General features: G+C 40.3%; 1 protein-coding gene across 3 annotated transcripts in view; it reads right to left on the bottom strand.

Moving 5' to 3' along the window:
- Nucleotides 1–13679: 13679 nt before the first annotated feature.
- The window catches only part of gramd2aa (GRAM domain containing 2Aa), a 39085-nt gene continuing 30321 nt past the window's right edge, over nt 13680–22443 (bottom strand). For all 3 annotated transcript variants that reach the window (XM_054732280.2, XM_015953617.3, XM_054732281.2), the window contains exons 6-12: nt 22265–22363; nt 18525–18596; nt 18344–18400; nt 17468–17645; nt 15812–15905; nt 14649–14753; nt 13680–13911 (exon numbers count right to left, since the gene is read on the bottom strand). In XM_054732280.2, coding sequence (XP_054588255.1) covers nt 13908–13911; nt 14649–14753; nt 15812–15905; nt 17468–17645; nt 18344–18400; nt 18525–18596; nt 22265–22363 — 609 coding nt within the window. In that variant the 3' untranslated portion in view covers nt 13680–13907. The remainder of the gene's footprint in view (nt 13912–14648; nt 14754–15811; nt 15906–17467; nt 17646–18343; nt 18401–18524; nt 18597–22264; nt 22364–22443) is intronic.

Below are 22443 nucleotides of genomic sequence, written 5' to 3'. Positions count from 1 at the left end.
CTGGCTGCTAATGCTAGCTCTGATGCTCTTGCTACCTGTCAGTCAAATCTGATTATTCATAGTTTTAAGCATTTAATTGCACATAAATGGAAGAGTTACCAAAAAAATCCACCCCCTGTCAGAGTTGTCCTGAACGTTAACTAGATTGATTAAACCTAAAGTGTGTGTGTGTGTGTGTGTGTGTGTGTGTGTGTGAGAACATGTTCATTTCTGCTGTAAAGTTGGTATTTTTAATATGGAGCCAATGAGAACTTGCTGTTTTGGAGCCAGCCCCTAGTGGATTTGGGGTGAACTGCAATTTTTGTCAAATCCTGGTTGGCTTCACAAAATTGAGACTATTGAGGCTGTCTCTTGGGTAAGACTAGATGCTGGTGGATAAAATATAACATGAAATGCCTGAGACTCATCAATAATCCTATGAACCAGACAATTTCATTTACTGTAACTGTCTGCCTAAGGTATCACCAGTGTGGTTTTAGGTAACACTCTGAATAGGGTTTTAAAAGACCATCACAGTGCTGTGACTTTTTTTCTCTGGGGTATAAAATGTCACAATGTCTCTGTTCTACCCTGAGAAATGTTCACATCCTGCAGTTAACCAACCTGCTCTACTTATCTCATAGTGTCAGATAATTTCATTTTGTTCAAGCCTTGTGGCGTCTTAGAGATAAGTGGAAAGTTTACTGTGTGTGTGTGTGTGTGTGTGTGTGTGTGTGTGTGTGTGCCCTCAATTCTGACTGCTATAAAATATCGACACCAACTCCAAACACTGGCTCTTTCAGGTCCGCATGTATTAGCAAGCAAAATTCAACCATGAAGGCTGAGGGGAGATGTCAAAGAATCATGAGACCTGAGTCCAGGCCTTGTTTTGGGACTCCGCCTCATTAAACTTAATAATTATTTAGTTATTGGCAAAAATGTAACTGTGATTATCATGGTAACCTTATCTCAGTTGTATCAAACCCTCCAGGCTAAATGGAGTATCAGGATTAGCGCATTCATTAACAACTGTTTACATCTACTGCCCTCTGGTGGACAGGTGGTGGGGCCTATTTCATTTATCACTGTTATACAGGTTCTTCTAAAAAAAATAGCATATTGTGATAAAGTTCATTATTGTCTGTAATGTACTGATAAACATTAGACTTTCATATGTATTAGATTCATTACACACAGCTGAAGTAGTTCAAGCCTTTTATTGTTTCTAATATTGATGATTTTGGCATACAGCTCATGAAAACCCCAAATTCCTATCTAAAAAAATTAGCATATTTAATCCGGCCAATAAAAGAAAAGTGTTTTTAATACATAAAAGTCAGCCTTCAAATAATTATGTTCAGTTATGCACTCAATACTTGGTCAGGAGTCCTTTTGCAGAAATGACTGCTCCGATGCGGCGTGGCATGGAGGCAATCAGCCTGTGGCACTGCTGAGGTGTTATGGAGGCCCAGGATGCTTCGATAGCGGCCTTAAGCTCACCCAGAGTGTTGGGTCTTGTGTCTCTCAACTTTCTCTTCACAATATCCCACAGATTCTCTACGGGGTTCAAGTCAGGAGAGTTGGCAGGCCCATGGAGCACAGTAATACCATGGTCAGTAAACCATTTACCAGTGGTTTTGGCACTGTGAGCAGGGGCCAGGTCATGCTGAAAAATGAAATCTTCATTTCCATAAAGCTTTTCAGCAGATGGAAGCATGACATGCTCCAAAATCTCCTGATAGCTAGCTGCATTGACCCTGCCCTTGATAAAACACGGTGGACCAACACCAGAAGCTGGCATGGCACCTCAGACCATCACTGACTGTGGGTACCTGACACTGGACTTCAGGCATTTTGGCATTTCCCTCTGCCCAGTCTTCCTCCAGACTCTGGCACCTTGATTTCTGAATGACATGCAAAATTTGCTTTCGTCCGAAAAAGTACTTTGGACCACTGAGCAACAGTCCAGTGCTGCTTCTCTGTAGCCCAGGTCAGGCGCTTCTGCCGCAGTTTCTGGTTCAAAAGTGGCTTTACCTGGGGAATGAGGCACCTGTAGCCCATTTCCTGCACACGCCTGTGGCTCTGGATGTTTCTACTCCAGACTCAGTCCACTGCTTCTGCAGGTCCCCCAAGGTCTGGAATCGGTCCTTCTCCACAATCCTCCTCTGGGTCCGGTCTCCTCTTCTCGTTGTGCAGCCTTTTCTGCCACACTTTTTCCTTCCCACTGAGGTGCCTTGATACAGCACTCTGGGAACAGCCTACTCGTTCAGAAATGTCTTTCTGTGTCTTACCCTCTTGCTTGAGGGTGTCAATGATGGCCTTATGGACAGAAGTCAGGTCGGCAGTCTTACCCATGATTGCGGTTTTGAGTAATGAACCAGGCTGGGAGTTTTTAAAAGCCTCAGGAATCTTTTGCAGGTGTTTAGAGTTAATTAGTTGATTCAGATGATTAGGTTAATAGCTCGTTTAGAGAACCTTTTCATGATATGCTAATTTTTGAGATAGGAATTTTGGGTTTTCATGAGCTGTATGCTAAAATCATCAATATTAGAAACAATAAAAGGCATGAACTACTTCAGTTGTGTGTAATGAATCTAATATATATGAAAGTCTAATGTTTATCAGTACATTACAGAAAATAATGAACTTTATCACAATATGCTAATTTTTTTAGAAGGACCTGTATTAATGACATAACAAAGCAGATGGTTTTTCAATTGATATGTGAAGTGGTTAACTGAATTTGTCATAATTTATACTGTGTCCAATTCAGTTTATTTATATTGCACCAAATCACAAGAGTTGCCTCAAGGCACTGAGGTCAGTTCATTATGCCAATTAGTTAGTAAGTAAGTAAGTACATTTTCTTTACATAGCACTTATCACAGACATAGACACAAAGTGCTTCTCATAGATGAAAACAAAATAAAGCTAACTCATAAAATCATAAATAGATTAACATCATAGAATCAAATTTCTCTCAAAACAGAATTAGATTAACATCCGAAAAAATAAAGTCAAACATTTATAAATTTTCATAAACAGATGAAAGATTAAAAATTTGAGTTAAGAATAAGAAAATAAAAGGTTTAGGTAAAAGCAGCTTTAAATAAAAGGGTGTTTAGCTGTTTTTTAAATGTGTCCCGACTGTCAATGCTGCGTAAGGATGAAGGAAGATCGTTCCAGAGTCGGGGTGCAACAGTCTGGAAGGAGCGATCACCTCGACTTTTGTATCTGGCCTTTGGAACATCTAGAGGGTTCTGGTGTGTGGACCTGAGGACTCGGGTTGGAGCATAAGGCTTTAACAGTTCAGTAATATAGGGAGGAGCTTGACCATGTAGAGCATTGAAAGTTATGATCAGAATTTTCAAATGAACTCTAAAGTTAACGGGTAACCAGTGCAGAGACATCAGAATAGGAGTGATGTGTGCTCTTCTGTTTGCTCCAGTTAGGAGCCTCGCTGCATACAGTATATATACAGTATATATGCAGTATATATCGTCGTCATCGTCTTCGTCCGCTTATCCGGGTCCGGGTCGCGGGGGCAGCATCCCAACTAGGGAGCTCCAGACCATCCTCTCCCCGGCCACCTCCACCAGCTCCTCCGGCAGGACCCCAAGGCGTTCCCGGACCAGATTGGAGACGTAACATCTCCAACGTGTTCTGGGTCGACCCGGGGGCCTCCTGCCGGCAGGATATGCCTGAAACACCTCCCCAGGGAGGTGTCCAGGAGGCATCCTGACCAGATGCCCAAACCACCTCAACTGACTCCTTTCGATCCGGAGGAGCAGCGGTTCTACTCCGAGTCCCTCTTGAATGTCCGAGCTCCTCACCCTATCTCTAAGGCTGAGCCCGGCCACCCTACGGAGGAAACTCATTTCGGCCGCTTGTGTCCGCGATCTCGTTCTTTCGGTCATTACCCAAAGCTCATGACAATAGGCGAGGATTGGGATGTAGATCGACCGGTAAATCGAGAGCCTGGCTTTCTGGCTCAGCTCCCTCTTCACCACGACAGATCGGCTCAGTGTCCACATCACTGCAGATGCTGAACCAATCCACCTGTCGATCTCCTGATCCCTCCTACCCTCATTCTTGAACAAGACCCTGAGATACTTAAACTCCTCCACTTGAGGTAGGACCTCTCCCCCGACCCGGAGTTGGCAAGCCACTCTTTTCTTCTTCTTCTAATATAATTATATACAGTGTGTGTGTGTGTGTGTGTGTGTGTGTGTGTATATATATATATATATATATATATATATATATATATATATATATATATATATATATATATATACTGTATATATATATATATATATATACTGTATATAAGTTTATTCCAGTCTGCTAAAAACAGTGAAACTTGCTTTATGTTTTTATTTTCTTTTTTGACCAAACATGCAAAACTATATTTATATACACACTCTCTTTGTGATGACCGTGAGATATAAAACTACCACAGAACACAAAAAATGAACTGAACTGATTAATGCCTGTTTTTGATTTATGACTAGACACACGCCTTCATCGAAGCTATATGCATAAATAAAAGCAGTGCTCTTCTGGTGAACTCCCTCAGAGATGTTCTTCATCAGAGGTGTGTATAATTAATGTCAGGAGCAGCAGCCATGCTTCTCCTCTGCTGGATCTCCAGGTGGTTTACATTTACCTGTCAGATCGAGGATTCCTGTAGCGTTTGCATGTACAAACACAGACCTCCACATAATCCACACACTCAGCAATGAGAGTTCAGACTGTCTGTCAATGCATCATGTAAAGTCTGTTCTGAGTTGTTGGACCTGTGCATCCCGTGCTGTACATAGATATATAAGGTGCTGTCATAACATCTTGAAACATTTTATTATGGAATAGGTTTAATTAAAACAACAAACAAGCAAGAGAAAGTCTAAAAAAAACACTGTTACATCTCATTTGCAACGCATTTATGTTGGATCTGATATTTTGTTTAGGTCGCTTTACAATTTTCCGAGTTGGAAATGGCAAGCAGCATGATGAGTCCTACTTCTGAGGCTATCTATTAAGCAATCACTTTAGTGTGAAGCAACTTAAAATGATGTCTATAGCAATGCAGTTAATTAACCTGATTTGCATGTTTTTGGTCTGTAGGAGGAATCTGGAGAAAATCGAGGTATGCTAGGAGCAAACAACAAAGCAGTCCGGTTTGAACCTGTGAACTTTTTGCTGTGAGCTAACTGCACCACTATTTACTCTTTGTGCTCCTGTTAAATCCCAGAGTCATACAGGACTGGGGTCCATCGATTGCGTTGAAAAGCAGTCGATGAATGAGCAAAAAAATTAAGAATTCAACAAGAAAAGACCCAGCAGAGAAAAAACAACTGTTACATATTTCAACAAGCCTGAAATCTGCTGTAAAATATTGAGACAACCAATAACAAATTGAAAAACCTTTCACCTGGTAACATGTTTTAGAAATTACTTCTTTAAAATGTTTTCTCTCTCCACACATAGGTCTAATCCTCCAGAAGTCTAAGTAAGACACGAATTATGTCGGTTATAAACAATACCGTGTTGTTTTCTTCTTCACCTCTTGGAATTCCATACGTGTACAGATTATTACGTCATGCTCTGGATTCAAGATAATCCCATTATTTTATCTCATCTATGTAGCATGAGCTGCTGAACTTGACTTGGGAAGTTGTGGATTGGTGCTTCGAAGACCTCCTCAATCCCTCCTCAATCCCACCGGCACAACTTCTATTGAAGAAGCAGGGTCCGGGGACTTTGGGTTGGGCTCTCCTATCTCTGGTGTTGAGGTCACTGAGGTGGTCAAGAAGCTCCTTGGTGGCAAGGCTCCGGGAGTGGACAAGATCCGCCCAGAGTTCCTAAGGCTTTGGATGTTGTAGGATTGTGTTGGTTGATGCGGCTCTGCAGTATTGCGTCGACACCGAGGACAGCCAGTTGAGAGGCTTGCGCATCTAGTTAAGACGCATCCTGGACCAGTGGCGGTTTTACCATTAGGCATAGGTCGGCGGCTGCCTGGTCCCCCTCTGACCACCGGCAACCCTCTGTTAATTCCACAATGGACTATTCCTTTAAAACGCTGATGCTCAAACAGGAAGTGATTGGTAGTCATTCCACTCCAATCCAGTTGGTGGCGGTAATGCACCAAATTGTTGTTTGCCAAGTGCCATAAGACCACAAATAAGAAGATTTGCTGGTTTTAAAAGTGAAGTCCTTCATAAGATAAGTGTAAATTAAATAAAGCTCACATCTTACTTGAATTTTTTATGCTGCTTTTCAACTGATGTAGTTAGACTGTGCGTACTTTTGTTTTTGCTTTGTTTTCTTTGTTTTCTTTACTTTATGTGGAAGATCATTTAATGTACTTGTATGCTACTTTATGTTATTTCTGACCTATACTGTTCTTTTCTGTTCTTTGTTCGATGGCTGCTTTGTTCTTAACCACCTATACTCATTCATATCTTGTTGATTTGTAAGATATGCGCTGTATTTGTTAATTTGTACAATAAAAAAAGAAGAAGAAGAAAGCAGAAAATGGCCTTGTTCGAGTTGAGCAGTGCCTTGCCTGGAAAACAGACAAGAGCAGACAGATGCAGCAGGAGTGGCTGAACGTCGGCGTTTAAGTCGGATAGATTTCCCTACATATGTAGCTCACGGGTGACGATGGATGAAGATATCGCGTTAGCGCTCATACTTGTTTAATTGTTTATTTTAATTCTGGTGCCTGTTAGCAACCGAAACACATCCTCACATGCTTGTGGATATAATATAATGCATATGGAGACATGACTGTAATAATAAGTAAAGGTTATCAGCTGTAGCTTCAGTGTGCTCATAGGAAACGTGACAAAAGAACACAAATCATATTTCTCTTCATGGCCTATATAGTTGTCATCATCAACGCAACATGATTTACAGAATACATGCGACCAACTAGTATTTCATATTCTACCACTGGATGTTTGGATCAGAATGTGAACCAATCAGATCTTAGATCAGGTGAGAGCCAGGCGTTTCCCATCATGCCCTAGGTTTTGCAGCCGGTGGAGAGCAACTGCAGTGTCTTGCTCCAAAATCTGCGGTCGCCTTGATCTCACGAGGTTATCGTTGCCTACGTAGGCATGACGTCAGAGCAAGTCGGCGTCAAGTCGGACACAAATCTAACCGGCATGCACTGCGCGCCGATCACCGGTGATCTAATCTGCGCAGAACTGGCTGATCTCGAACAAGGCCAAGAAGAAGAGAGGCAGGAGCGTTCGTAACAAACTCGAAGCGGTAGTCAAAACATTAAGCATGAAATGGAGTTATCCTGGTGGCTCCAATAAGAGAGAGAAGCAGCTTGCTTTAAAAAAGCTTTTATCTTCACTTCCAAAAGGGACGTCATTTTTCTATATAAATATAAAAAGGAAGCAGACTTGAAAGACAATGGAAAATGTTTAAAGGGAGGAAAACATAGACTAAAATGGAAAGTAGAAAAAAGAAAGGCAAAAGCACCGGAGCACTGACAGGAAGAAGAAAGCAGAGCAAATATTGAAAATACTCAAAGGGAGAGAAAGACAGGAAAAAAGAGGAGGACTAATAAAAAGTGAAAATAACTCATGTCAGAAGAGGAAGAGTTTTGCAAATCCACTTAAAGATAAGATTGTCGAAAATTTAGTGTAAGGGGGCCCCATGTCTGTGTTCGCCTTGGGCCCCCAAATAGCTAAATCCGCCACTGTGCTGGTCCTGGACACCTCCCTGGCGAGGTTTTCCGGGCACATCCAACTGGGAAAAGGCCTAAAGGAAGACCCAGGACACGCTGAAGGGACTATGTCACTCGGCTGGCCAGGGAACGCCTTAGAACTCCCCCGGAGCAGCTGGCCCAAGAAGCTGGGGAAGTCTGGGCCTCCCTGCATAGGCTACTGCCCCTGCGACCCGACGCCGGACGCGTCTTTTGGAATTCTAGGGTGACCAAGGAAGATCCCACCTTTCTCGCCTCTGATTGGCTTGATGGGCTCTACTATGATTGGCCATTTCATTTAGCAGCAAACCGTCTTCCCTTGCTAGGTGCAGACTGTCCTCTTGCCACCAACAGAACAGCTGTTTTGGGGATTTTTTTATTTTTTTAGAAAATAAGAACTTGGTGCCATTCTATCCTGTTTTGCAAAAGTTTTTTTTTGTTTCATTGACTAAAAACTGAAAAACGTAAGAAGTGAACTTATAAATCTTGTTGCACTGAGGTTATCTTATTACAGCAGAGTACGTAGGATAAACGTGTGCACCTTACCTGAGTATGAAATATAATAAAACTGCCCAATTTTACCCAGCTGCGTGCAGCAGGTCTGTTTCTCTTCTAGAATAATGAAAACTGCTGAAAAATAAGTAAATCATAATCAGCTTTGAATTAATTTCAATTAAATATACAGATTTAAACACACGAAAGGTGTGTCCTCACTTTCATCCTGCTTGCTTAACAGCCTCAGCCTATGAAAGTATTTCCAAATTGTTATCGAAAGGCATGATCATGAAAATACACCACACCGATGGCATCACAGATTTTATTGAACAAGTACAGAACGTGTGTGTGTGTGTGTGTGTGTGTGTGTGTGTGTGTGTGTGTGTGTGTGTGTGTGTGTGTGTGTGTGTGTGTGTGTGTGTGTGTGTGTGTGTGTGTGTGTGTGTGTGTGTGTGTGTGTGTGTGTGTGTGTGTGTGTGTGTGTGTGTGTGTGTGTATGTATAAGTATATTGAACTGGCAGCTATGTCATCAGCAAACAACAGATTAGATGAACATTTGAGGGCATGCCTATTATTTTTAACGTGGCTTTTGAAAAGCTAATGTTAGCTTTCTCACAAAGATATTTGCCTCTGCTCAGATATCCACATCAGTTGTTTGCTTGCTTAGCTTTCAGGCAAGCAAAGGCCGCTGTTGTCTGCCGCCCCCGCAAATTTTCAGGCAATCGTAGTAGAGCCCATCTAGCCAATCAGATGGATGGATATGTAGCATGTAGCATAGTGCTTGTTCATTGCGGAGTAGAATGCTTTCCACTTTGCTAACTAGAACTCCTGACATTTTTCTCTCATTTAAAAAAACAGCAGCAGGTACAAATGACGCAGAGTTATGAAGCCTATTTAGAATTTAGCATCAGTAGATGGTGTGTTCAAATAAAAAACTTGTACCAGTTCTGTAAATATTTGACTCCATCTATAAAATCAGAGAACATCTGATGTTAGTGATTAAAACTTGGGACAGGAAAATGTTTACTCAGTCATGAAAGGCCCCGGATCTTTCATGGATGGCTGGGTTGAATTAAGCATAGCTGGAAGGAACAGGGACATATCCAACTACCTGATGAGGCGCAGATGCTCACACAGACAGATATGAGAGAGAAGACGCACATAAAAAGCCTTGCATGGATGCTTTTTCACAGATGCTTAACCCAACTATGAATATTCAAACCATCGCAGCTGCTTCCCATCAGGAGCTACCTGACAAACCTTAAAAGCTGTAATGAAATTCATAGTCAACCAGATTTCTGTCACAATCATTAATCATCCTTTGCTACACACCCAGTGTGTGATATTTGTGTTACAGATCTGTTGTGGTGTGTTTAATAATAGGTCATGTGCATGAGCTCTGGCTGCTCTCAGCTCTCTGGAGAAAGGATGTGTTCCTCTCAGTCAGAGACGGGCACACCAATGCACAAGCTTTCAGCTGTTGTGTGGGCACAAAACACAGTTTAACACACAGCCTTGTGAGGCCACGTGCTGAAAGAAAACAGCATTTCTGGTCATTTGGGAGACAAGTCCAGCAGCAATGTTTTAACGTTTCAGAAATGAGACTGTAATCCAAGTATGACCGCTTTAAAATGTGTCTGAGTGTGGGTTCTTCCAGATTACATTGGTCATCGTTGTGGTCAAAATGGATCACATCCTAAAGAGAGCAATTTTAAGATGGAAGCTGTAACATCCTGGCCATTCGGGCCACCCTAGTGTGTGACGTCACAACTCACGCAAGAGTGTGTGTATGGTGGTGAGATCCAAGATGGTGGAATACAGTCTTTTTTGCTTAGATTAGTCCACACAGCAGACAAAAGTATGACAGCAGCAACACGCTTTCAGACTAGCCAGTAGCTTATCAGTCCAGCAGGAGGTAACAGGTAAAATGAGTTATCCTTTATTGACTCATTTATAAATATACACAGAAGCTCACTTTAAAATGTCTTATCTTAATTTTTGATAACCAGAGAAGTTCAGTTGCCAAGTTCGGCGTTCTTCAACCAAAACTCATTTGTAACATTAAGATCCATTTTCCTTTTGTACGATGTCAAGTGACTCATGCCTTCATTACATCTCTTTTGGATCACTGGGACTCTTTGTACGTTTGCCACTTTGGTGCATGTGGACTGTAAAGAAACCCAGCATTCAGCCTCATGAGAGGCCAGGAAGTGTGTGATCACATCACACCTGGCTTTCTTTCAGTTTTAGTATCCAGTAAAATATTGATTGCTTGTTTTCTTGTTGGAACAGTTCTGCACATAAAAGCTGCCCAAACCAAATGACTTCCTATGGCTTATTTTAACACGTTAACATAATTTATGAAAGGCGTGTCTCTAAAACAGGTTTTAATCTATCCCATAATACACAGACTATTACAAACATAAGAAGCTGTCATGTTGTTGTTCCTGTCATATATAACAATGTTTCCATGACATCTATGACTGATGTAATGCTACTCTCGGCCCAGAACCTGATTTTATTGTGTTCTGCAGTAAAAACGCAGCCAGTCACTTCATCAGTAGGACTGCAGTTTTAAACACACATGAAGTTTTACACATTTAGTGCACCACTTAGTTAATGTGTTCCTAGAAACCCTCTGGGATTGCGGCCTGCGTGTGATGATTTTACTGCATGCAATGCAGACGATTACTGCGACGTTACAGTCCGCATTCGTACTCACACCAGAGGGGTCACAGTTCACCTGTGGAGCATACCAGGATGGACACCACGGCTCCGAGGAGGAATGGACGTGGCTGCAGCTCGTCTGGCAAATCTGATCTGACCTGCCCTCATCGCTCTTCACCCAAAACCACACACACACACACACACACACACACACACACACACACACACACACACACACACACACACACACACACACACACACACACACACACACACACACACACACACACACACACACACACACACACACACACACACACACACACACACACACACACACACACACACACACACACACATTGACCTCTGCTCTTTGTGCTGCTCAAAGTCTCTTGAAGGAGCTGGAGTCCAGTCAATGCTGCAGAATAGCAAGACAAAAATGTGTCAGTAAGTTTTAATTAGTTATATTTTTTATCTCATTGCACATTTTGAGCAAAAAATGTCCTTAAAAGTGTTGAAACAAGGAAAAGAAAAATCTCACCCAGAGCTGGATGATATTACAGTAGAATATTCTGATGATGACATCAGCTGCAATGCACTAAGGTTTTGTCTTCACAATGCTCTCAGCCCTCTCTGCTGTGGGTGTTTGAGGGAGCGGAAGTGTGTCGGACAGCCAGCTGAATGTTTTTACGTGAAGGTTAAGTCTGAATGAGGAAATCTTTGCTATGTTGATGAGGCAGTTTTGATAAACTTTGATTTATTATTTAACCCAAATAAACAACTTGTGTTAACAACTTTAACTGGGATTATATTACACACGCACGCACGCACGCACACACACACACACACACACACACACACATCAAATTAGTTCTATATGAACACTTCTGTGATTAAAAGATATGAAAAATCTCTGCAAGATTAATTTTAATCACAAACGCATTCATTAAATATCGTATTTAAATTAAGAATCCCTTAAAGGTTTTTTAAAACCTTCATGTTTAATTTCAGCAGGCCTGTCTTTACAATTAAAAGAGGTATTTCAGTTTTAAACAAAAACATCAAGTTGGATCTGTTGGGCTTTACCAGACGTAACGATGCTGCGTGATGACTGCTCACTAGGTGTCAGTGTAGGTTCTCCAGAAGAGGTTTGGTGCTCCTGAGTCGGTTCAGTATTTAAGACATACTCACTTTAGTTGAAATCAAACTTGATAAAATTTGAATTAATACATTGAATCTGTTTTGGTGGAACAGGGGAGTAAAGAAGAGTTGTGATGTTGAAATGAACCATTTTGAAAAGCTGATCAGATCATAAGAAAAGAGTTCAATTTGTGTTCAGGAACTGGAAGCTCAGGAAAATAAAACCAACAACTAGTATTTAATAATATGTCAGAATAAATTTATTTTAGTATCTTTGAGTACTGCAGTGAACACTTCCTGTTTAAAATAAGACAGTTCAAATTCCCGGTCCACGGTTAAAATCTACATGCTGACAATCACTGCTGTCATGTGAGAGGCTTGTAAACAAACTAATGTTAGTTTGACTGAATTTCCATTTAATGAAATCTAATTGCATGAACAAATATCATCCAGATTAAACATCGTCAGACGACTCAAAACACTCTAAACATTCTTTGAAGTTAAGGGGGTCTAAATCTTCATGTGAGATGTTGAAAACACTTAGACAGAAAAATAAAATATATACGTCTAAGATCTAATCATTCCCACTCCTTTTATAACACTAGCCCTCAGGAGATATTTTACTCCATTTGATGTCATAAAACATCTATGCCCCTCCATAAATACCTTCAGTCGAGTACCTTTAAAAAATCTTTCATGTTCCATCTAAGTCACGCCCATCTACTTCTGGGCCACGGGTCCCCGGAAGAATGAAAAAATGAATGCAAGTCAATGGCACTACTATCTAATTCTGCTCGTTACGTGCTACGGATTTCACATTTGATGTCCGTGAATTTTAAAGATGCATTTTGATGCCAAGAAAGCACTTATTTTCTAACGGGGGAAACATTATTTTAGGTTTTGTATGAAAATAAGTCCAGGACTACAAATGCGCTTCACGAAAATTGACGCCATCAAACCAGACAGGGAGAAAAACAGAGAGAAAATGGCTGCAAGTTCAACGAACTTCAAATCCTACGTTCAGGAGGGAACCACCACAGATCCGACCATGTGGTAAGTAGCAGCTACGCTAGGGTAGAGGAGATTCTGTGGTGACGTCATATATGCGACGTACCGACATCTGGTTTGTAGTCGTAATAATACAAGCTGATGAATCTTAAAGTACGTGACTGGTGTGGTCAAATCACACTTTGTTACTTTTCATTTGAATGGAAGTATAACATATGTGTGATTCAGGGCGTAAGGCTAAGCGGATTAGAAAATAGCTCTTTTAGCCCCGCTTGCTTTCATGTTTTAGTTTTTCTGGAGACCCATGAGCCGACCGGAAGGGGAGGAGACTCGGGCTCTCCATCCAAAAGGATTGAACTTAAAAAGTGCATCATTAGCTAGTTTAAATATTCCCTCTAAAAACATGAAATAAACTCAGTCAGTCAAATATGTTATGAATGGGTAAAAACATAGGTGACTTTTCAAGTGTCTTCATTATCTCTCCTCCGTCACCAACCACTAACCTCCATCACCCATCTGATCGTCACCAGAGCCTCAAACGGGAAAACCCAGCTTCTCTGTTTCTCCTTACGCTGAGACACGGTGTGGTTAAATGTGACGTGTCTAAGATGAGTGCACACGATCCGATTCTAAAATGAAATCTACTTCCTACTCAGAAATAATCAATCTGCTTGCATAGTCTGGAAGTGATCAGAGATCAGAACTCTATCCTCAGCGGGACGGTTCCTTTGCTGCCTGGCGTCTTGAGGACGCAGCTCCTCCTTGTGCTGCTGCTGCTTCGTGGAAAGGAGTCGGTCTGCTCTGAGCTCTAAGCTGGTCCTAGATCTGCTCAGGAGGGCCGAGCATGGTGAGGCAACGAGAATTAGTTTGGTGGTTTAAACTAGGGAGCTGGTGGCTACCTGCAGCGAGAGAGAGAGCAGGGTGATCAAACATGATTTCAGCTATTTTTATTATAAATATCTGAACATTTCAGTTAGTTTGAAATGACTCAGTATTATGGGGGGCCGCAGTCATAACAATCATAACTTAACAGCGATATTTTGGGTTATTTAGACCATCATAAGAGAAAAAAAAGGGAGTTCATTGTTTTAAAACTAAATATTTAATTTGGAGTTAAATAATTATTTTATAAACTAAAAATGTAGGTCAGACCAATATTTAGTTTATTTAAAAATTATTTAATTTATGAACTAAACATTTAATTTGGAGCTAAATATGTAGTTCACAAACTACATATTTAGCTGGGATCTAAATATTTATTTTGGGAAATAATTTTTTTTTTGGAGCTACATATTTTGTTTGTAAATAAATATTTTAATCCAAATTAAATATTTAGCTTGCTAACTAAATATATAGTTGATAACTTTAACATTTATATAAATGTATGAATAACATAGTGAAAATCTGATTTAGAAAAATGAACTCCCATTTTCTTTTCTTATGATGCACCAAATAACCCAAAATAGTGCTTTTAAATTATGACTCTGACTTTATAAATGGCGCCCCATGTGGTTGTACTTGTCTTATATAAAAACAATTGCTAGAGAGTAAAATTCCCCTTCTCCAGTTTTGCATATTAGCTTAATTATTGCTTTACTATATTTTTAAATAATAAAGATGGCTGCTGACGTGTTACCTCTCTCTCAGGGGGAGATTTGGGTTACTGAGGAACGAAAGCTGCTGTTCCAGACTGCAAACACGAAAGGCCAGATAGCAGGATGAAAGGATGAGGAGGAGGATGCTGATGGAGAAGAAGAGAAAGAGGCAAATGTGTTCTGAATAAAATAAAGAATATCATTTACAGACCAGTGGTGCCCATTCCTAGTTCCTGAGCATCACCACTCTGCTACCTTTAGATGTTTCCCTGCTTCAACACACCTGAGTTGGCTCGCCTCATTAATGTACTTTTAACTTCTGCATTGGTCTGGTAATCACCTACTGATTCAATCCAGGCATGTTAAAGCAGGGAAACGGCTAAAACATGCTGGATTAACCTCTGCGACTAGGATTGCACACCACTTAGTTGGAATGCAGAGCAGTGGATCAAAACTCTGCATATGAGTTGTAACTCTGCATCAAGTTAGTAATTAATAACCTTTAATGTGTACATGCAGGTGGTGATTAGGGTTGGGGGTCCTGCCCGGTCTTGGACACTGGTCAGGGTGGAGAATTAAATAGCTGCCTAGTCTTCTGATGGTCACTAGAGGGCAGTGTTTCATTGTAAATGTTGACATGAGCCAACAGAATAAAAATCTACTTAAATGTCTACAAAAGAAAAGAAAAATGATGAAACCTTTGGTAATAACATTTATTTGGAAAAATAAAGGTATAATATGCAAAAATCTATCATGTAAAAATAATGTTATCAATATAAAGTATGTTTAAATATTAACTTAAACATCCCTATGCCTTTGGAAACATTTTGTTTACTAGCCATCCCCACTACTGTTATCGTTATTATATTTCTATTATTATTAGCTTTATTGTAGTTCAGTGCCTGCTTATAAGGAAGACTAAAATGTGCATCAAGTGCATGGGTTAAAGGAGTAAGAAGAGTAAACGGCAAAAATGTTAATAAGCCAAATTCTACATTTTAATAAATTATTTACTGTTTTCCCAAGAAGCCACTCATTTTATATCAATAATTGGTGGCAACATTTATAAACTTTATAAATTTTAATAAATAGACATAATTGTTAAAAAATACTTTTGATATAATTTTAAAGTGTGTGTGTGTGTGTGTGTGTGTGTGTGTGTGTGTGTGTGTGTGTGTGTGTGTGTGTGTGTGTGTGTACCCACAGCAGGGTGAAGAACTTAAGCAGCTGGTACTCCATCTGGCCCAACTCTGCCACTGGCTCTGATAAAAGACCTCGATCTGTCTGCAGACCTCGATCTGGAACACACACAAACACACAGCTTAAATGTGCTACATGTTCCACCTCGACCCACCTGTTGTGGATGACTGCTGCTGCAGCCTACAAACTCTGACATGCATTTATTCCAGATAAAAACTTTTCCAGGGTAAGAAACCAAAACAAGTTGCACTCTTCAAGTGAAAACATCTCGAAAAGGTTCCAGTATGAAGGATATACCGCCATCTTATGGCAAATTGTCAGATTGGAACTTTCTGTGCTCTAAAGGCAACCACGCATGTGGGATCTCATGTTAAATTTACATAATATTGGCTATAGACAAATCAAAGCTATGTTTGAGCCTGTTGTTACAGAAGAATGAATACATGTTAGGTTTATTATCACCTTTACAGTGTGTGTGATTCAAAAGGTTTTCCAACCGATTCATTACCTTTTCATGAAAGAAAGAAAGTTTTCCATCTTTTTTTCTATCTTTTCTATAGCGGTTCTCAAAGTAAGTCATGAAGCGCTTCACAAAAACAAACAATTTCAAATATAAAAAAAAGATTTTTATAAAATGATTAGAAATTGTTTAAAGTGACAAAAATAAATAAAAGTTGTGATTAAAAAATGTAATAAAAGGGAGAGATAAAATGAATAGGAAAGGGAAATCTGTGGATCTGGAAAAGGCGGAATAGGTAGAAAGAGCAGAATAAGGAGATAATGGTGATGCAGGTCACAACAAAACCAGCTTGAACAGGTGAGTTTTCAGCTGATTTTAAAGGAGACCAGTGAGTCCACTGATCTCAGGCTCAGGGGGAGAGAGGTCCAGAGTCTGGGGGCCACAGCAGCAAATGATCTGTCACCTTTGGTCTTTAGCCAGTAGGCTTTGGTCACTGGACCTCAGGGACCTGCTGGGGGTGTGGGGACCGAGAAGATCACCAATGTATGATGGTGCTTGTCCATGTAAGGCCCCACAGACCAGAACCAGGTGCTGAATGACAGGAATAATTACTTTTTTAGGTGTGAGAAAACCCAAAGTTCCATCACACTCTAAATGCATGGCTCCTCTGAGCTGTGGAGATTCAACACTGACTTTGTTAATATACCAAAAGAAAACATCCCTGGGACTAGTCTCCATGGAGACGTTAAACTGTCCTCAGACACCTTTGATGGCTGACTCAGTGATAATATCAACTTAATCTGCATTGGCTCAAAGCTTTTTAATAAAAGCCACCACATGATTTAATCTCCACTTGGAGCTTAATGCATTGTTGCGTAAGAGAAAATCCAAACAAAGATTATTCATTTGCTTCCAGTTTCTCAGTCACACACACACACACACACACACACACACACACACACACACACACACACACACACACACACACACACACACACACACACACACACACACACACACACACACACACACACACACACACACACACACACACACACACACACACACACACACACACACACACACACACACAGAAAACAACCAGCAGTTACACCTTTGTTCTCGTACTACCAGTGACATGAACAGCCCCATCAAGACATCCTAACCTCAGTAAAACACCCCTTCACCATCATTAATCACCTTCCAGCGGCTGCTCGCTCTTGTAGGGTGTGTCTGCAGCTCCCAGACCCCCAGTGGAGTTCCCCAGGAGGTCGGGAAGGGAGGAAGACACAGACACAACCGAGGGTTTCCTTCTCCACTTCAACACTGATGGGAATTCATCAACAACTGGGAACTCGTCTGGAGTTGGGAACTCATCCTGTAGTACAGCAGACAGAAGAAGAGACTGTAATAAACCCGGGGTAACCCTGCTGCTAAATATTCTCAACAAACAAGAACATTTTTCTCCAGATTTTTCTTTATTAATGGTTTTATAATTGCTGTACATCAGTTAAAAGATACGAATATTTAAAAACTGATAAAACTATATCAGATCATGCAGAAGCAACACAAATAAAGTCTTCATAAAAACGATATCTGAACCATTTATTACTATCAAATGTAAAATAATTAATCAGCTTTACATGATCTGGGTCAGATGTCACCAAAGCACTATTGAACTACCACCATAATACTAAGGCTTCATGAAAAAACACCTTTGTTTCCTACATTATTAAAAGAGTGGCCTGAGGAATGATCAAGGACAAGCATGCAAAAATAACCTAATATTGTTAAATACAAAAGCTTTTCTGTTGCAGAGAAGCCACACACACACAGACACACACACAAACAAGGTGACTTGAGACGGCTCTTTGATCTTGTAGACTTGGGGAATAATTCACTACAACACAACGATGGATGGATGCTGTCTTAGTGAGGTGGTACAGTCAGCCCTCGGCTTTGAAGCAATCCACGTCCCACAAAACACACCAATAATTACTTTTATCTTTGCATTTTTTAAGACTGGATCATGGCTAGAAACAAACAGCTTCTCCCTTTCACAGTCATGTCTCTCACCAGGGATAAAGTCGGCTCCTCCATGAACTGTTTCAAACTCAGACTCTTCCCGTTGACCTGGAGAGAGAACAGCAATCACCTCTTTAACTCCGTGTGTGTGTGTGTGTGTGTGTGTGTGTGTGTGTGTGTGTGTGTGTGTGTGTGTGTGTGTGCATGCATGCCTGTGTGTGTGTTCACTGACCTGCAGGTGTGTGCAGATTCTGCGAAGGACATCATACACACTGTCTCTTGATAGCAGAGAGACAAATACATACTGTAGAAATATTAGAAATAATTCACATTATCATTGTGAGCTCAAGAAGTAACAAAAAGATATGTTCACATATCTGTTCAATGATCTAATAAAACGTATAAGTATTTAAAGGGGCCACGTAATGGCAAATCCACATTTTGGAGTTTTTACCATGTGATATTATTTCTTCATCGAAAAAACAAACAAATTCATTTGGCTGCATTCATGCATTTTCCAGTTTCAGCTGCAAATGTTGTGCTTTACTTTGAAAATCTTGAAAAACATCAATGGAAACTAGTCTCATCATCAGGCCCTGCTCTTCTTTGGTCTGAAACCTGTCTCCTCTAGCCAGCACAGGATACATGGCTTAGGCGACTGGTGTCATGTAGCAGACTTGGTAGTGGTTAGAGTGCTGGGCTGGCGTGTTTTCAATCCTTCATTGGTTGACAGTTTACAATATAAGGACTAATCTGTTTTTTCCCCTTCTTTGCTTATTTAGCTAGTGTGAGTCCATGTGAGGTGAGCAGAGTAAACGACCAAATTCAAAAATCTTTAGAGACACTAAATATTTTGCAGAAAATTATCAATAAATCTAAAATATAAAAACATGAAGTTTGCTTCAGCTGTGTTCAGCTACAGCCAACACTGCCAGGATTCGAACCCACGTCAGCACATGGCAAAACTGAAATGGCACGCAGAAACCTTAAGTACCGGATTACCATAACAATTACAGTAACTGGATGGTCTAAGATGCTGTTGTAGGCATGTTTTGTCAGAGCAGGCGTGGGCCGAGTTTCACTGAAAAAAAGACTTTAATTTCTGGGTTCAAATTCAGGCTGACAAACTCATATTTAAGATAAATGACATCTCAGTAGTGCTAATGGTAATATTTTATCATATGCTGTGCCTACCTTTGCTCTCAAATATTTAAAATAGCATGATATGGAACCTTTAACAGAACTTAAATATTTCAGGTCAACAAACAAATTTCAATATTGTCACAGAGCTAAAAAGCTTAAGTATGAGATTCAGTTAAAGGCCAAAGGTCAAAACTTTCTCCTTTAGGATTTTTAGCCTAATTGGTCCCCGTGTTAACTCCAGGGGAGTGTGATCTGTTGCTGTGCATTAGTTTGTCACTCTGTTTAATTAAAAAACAAAAAGCTTATGCTTCCAACGCATTAACCGCCAACCTCCGAAATAAACAAATACATTTCAGTTATTGTTTCAATTCTTTGCTTCGTTTGCCTGATGTTTCAATATAAAAATCCACAAAAACATTGATATTTTTTCATGGTGATTCTCAGTGACATACTTGTGCTTTATTGTGATTTACTGAACGAATTATTCATTAAAACTTTATTAAAATAGATGTTTTTACAAATGCACGGTTTGTGTGAACTTGAAAGTAATTTATTAAGGGGGATGGGGGGTGGCATGGCCCCTGCTGGCCACCCCTTGGGGGCTCCACTGACACCAGATGTAAAGAGACACACACACCTTCCAGAAAGTCCCACTTCTTGTCCCATCATAAGTTTTGGTGTAATCTAGATCAGGGGTGTCAAACTCTAATTCACACTGGGCCGAAATGAAACTCTGGGACGGAGTCGAGGGCCAAACTTAATTTTTTTTTCTTAAGTGATGGCAAATTTACACATTTTCTTTATCAACATATATGCAATTTTGAACCTTTTCATTTGGAAACAAACTTATTTTTGCATTAACCACGAATGTGGAATAACCAAATTACACACGAGCAAGTCAGTTTTAAATAAAAGGCATCAGTGGTATTCATTACTTGTGGTATAATCAGCATTTTTAAAATCTATTCAGGATTTATGTTTTCTTTTTGTTTATTCATTTTTCTTATTTTTTATTCTCTTTTTTTCTCCTGTAATACGTGTCATCGCTGCTGTGACATCTAGCTTTCCCCACTGAGGAACAATAAAGGGATTTTCTATTCTATTCACCTATCTGCAGCCTTTCCACTTCCTGTTTACTGTAGGTTAAATCTTTTCTCACGGGCCAACAACAAAATAAAAATATAATCTTATCTTAAATGAAAATGCTACATCTCACCTGTTAACTTTCATGTTTTGGAGCAGAAAAAGAGCAGAAAACCAACATATTTAAAGCTCAGTTTGCTCCACTGGTTTACTGTGATGCTCACCTGTTCCAGCCAGATACCTGCATCATGGGGTTGGGCTCTCAGCTGAGGAGGAGACTCCTGTTGTTTTGTTCATCTTCATCACAATAATGACAACATTAGATGACAACAGGTGCTCACATAGGTTTGTGCTGATGAACATGTCTGAGCAGCTTGACCACGTTGTTGTGTGTCGGGGAGGAAACACGACTACAGCAGCCACAGAGTCATGCTGGTTTGAACGTGTCGCTGCTCACTGGAGTTATATCAGCTCTGTCTGGATGTTAGTTGGAAAACTTTCTCTTTCAGTTGTGAACACATTACTGAGCGGTTAAAATCTCCATTTCTGGGCTTCAATGTCAGAAAATAGCTGAGTAAACTCGGCGCTGAGAGAGGGGAGTGTTTAGTTTGTTGGAGCTGCAGACACCGGCAGCAGTCGCTGGAAAAAACACAAAGGAGGGGGCGCTTCGGCTCTGCGCTAACGCTGCAAAGCAACATGGGAGTTGTAGTCTTTGAGGTAAATTTGGCCAGCGGGTCAGTTTTAACATATTTTTTATATTCATCTCGCAGGCCACATAAAAATGCTCCACGGGCCAGGCCTTGTGTCTGACACATGTGATCTAGATGTTTTGTGCGAATGTGAAACAGGCTTTCGTGTTCTTTTGTGTTGGTCTTGTTCTCATGTAGAACCATCCACTCTGCTTTAGTTACTGTTCTGGATTCTTTTGTTCTTGAATAGACATTTTACTTTTTGAGATCCTTTAGCTTTCTTCATGTGGTCAGGTTCTACTAAAGCGATTGTTTTATTCTACAGGTCAGACAGAAGTCAGGCCTGAGGGTGAAATTAATCTTAGCTTTCCTCATAATTAGTTTTGACAAAAGACCGGTTGGTTTAAACAGTTTTTATCCTTTCATAGATTAACTCAAGATTTTAAAACAGCTTTATGTATTCATATCACATTATCTTTGGTTGTTGTGCATTTCAGTACAAAAAAGGCAAAAACAGAAGAACTCTGCTGACCTTTTTAACAGCACCACGCATTAATGTCTAAATAACATGCAGCATAAAAAACATTTCCAGGCAAAAGGTAAAATTAGCTAAAGTCCTTTGTGTCAAAACTGTTTCAGAGAATCAAAACGCTTTAATGTGGAACACAGTTTGTCAAACGGATTGTTCTGCTTTCAGCTCTATGCAGGAAAGGTCAGTGACAGCGTATTTAATCATCATTCTGTCATCACTGATGCTTCTGAAACGTCGAAGCTTTACTGTGAAAACATTACATCAGTTTGTGTTGGTAAAAGATTAAATTGAGGATAAACAAAATTAAATCAGATGAAAAACGGAAAATTTGTATTTTTCTATAAACTTGTGTTGATGAGTGAAAACCCCTTCAGTAACATGCGCTAGCTAGACCCTGCTCTGGTTCCATCTAAAGCCAGGTAGGTGGTTTTCTTTTCCATCCCTGCTCTTGTGGGAAAATGCAGCCACTCTGTGCTAATCAGTGTTAGCATTTTAATTTGGAGCAAGTGCGATTGAAGTGTGTACCTTCTGGTTGGTGTCTGTTGTGATTGCCAAGCCATTGGGCACGAGGCCGGCTGTCTTGTGCTTTTTCACAAGCCTCACAGAAATGACAGGAATAGCCACCTGAGCAGAAGGGACACAGGGAGAAAAACACTGTTTTAATTGATGATTTCACTCCCAAAATAAAGAAGAGAAAGTAACTG

Source organism: Nothobranchius furzeri, chromosome 9 (genome assembly GCF_043380555.1).
Source record: "Nothobranchius furzeri strain GRZ-AD chromosome 9, NfurGRZ-RIMD1, whole genome shotgun sequence".
Lineage (NCBI taxonomy): Eukaryota > Metazoa > Chordata > Actinopteri > Cyprinodontiformes > Nothobranchiidae > Nothobranchius > Nothobranchius furzeri.
Note: the sequence above shows the minus strand (reverse complement) of the source record. Positions and strands in the feature narration are given on the sequence as shown.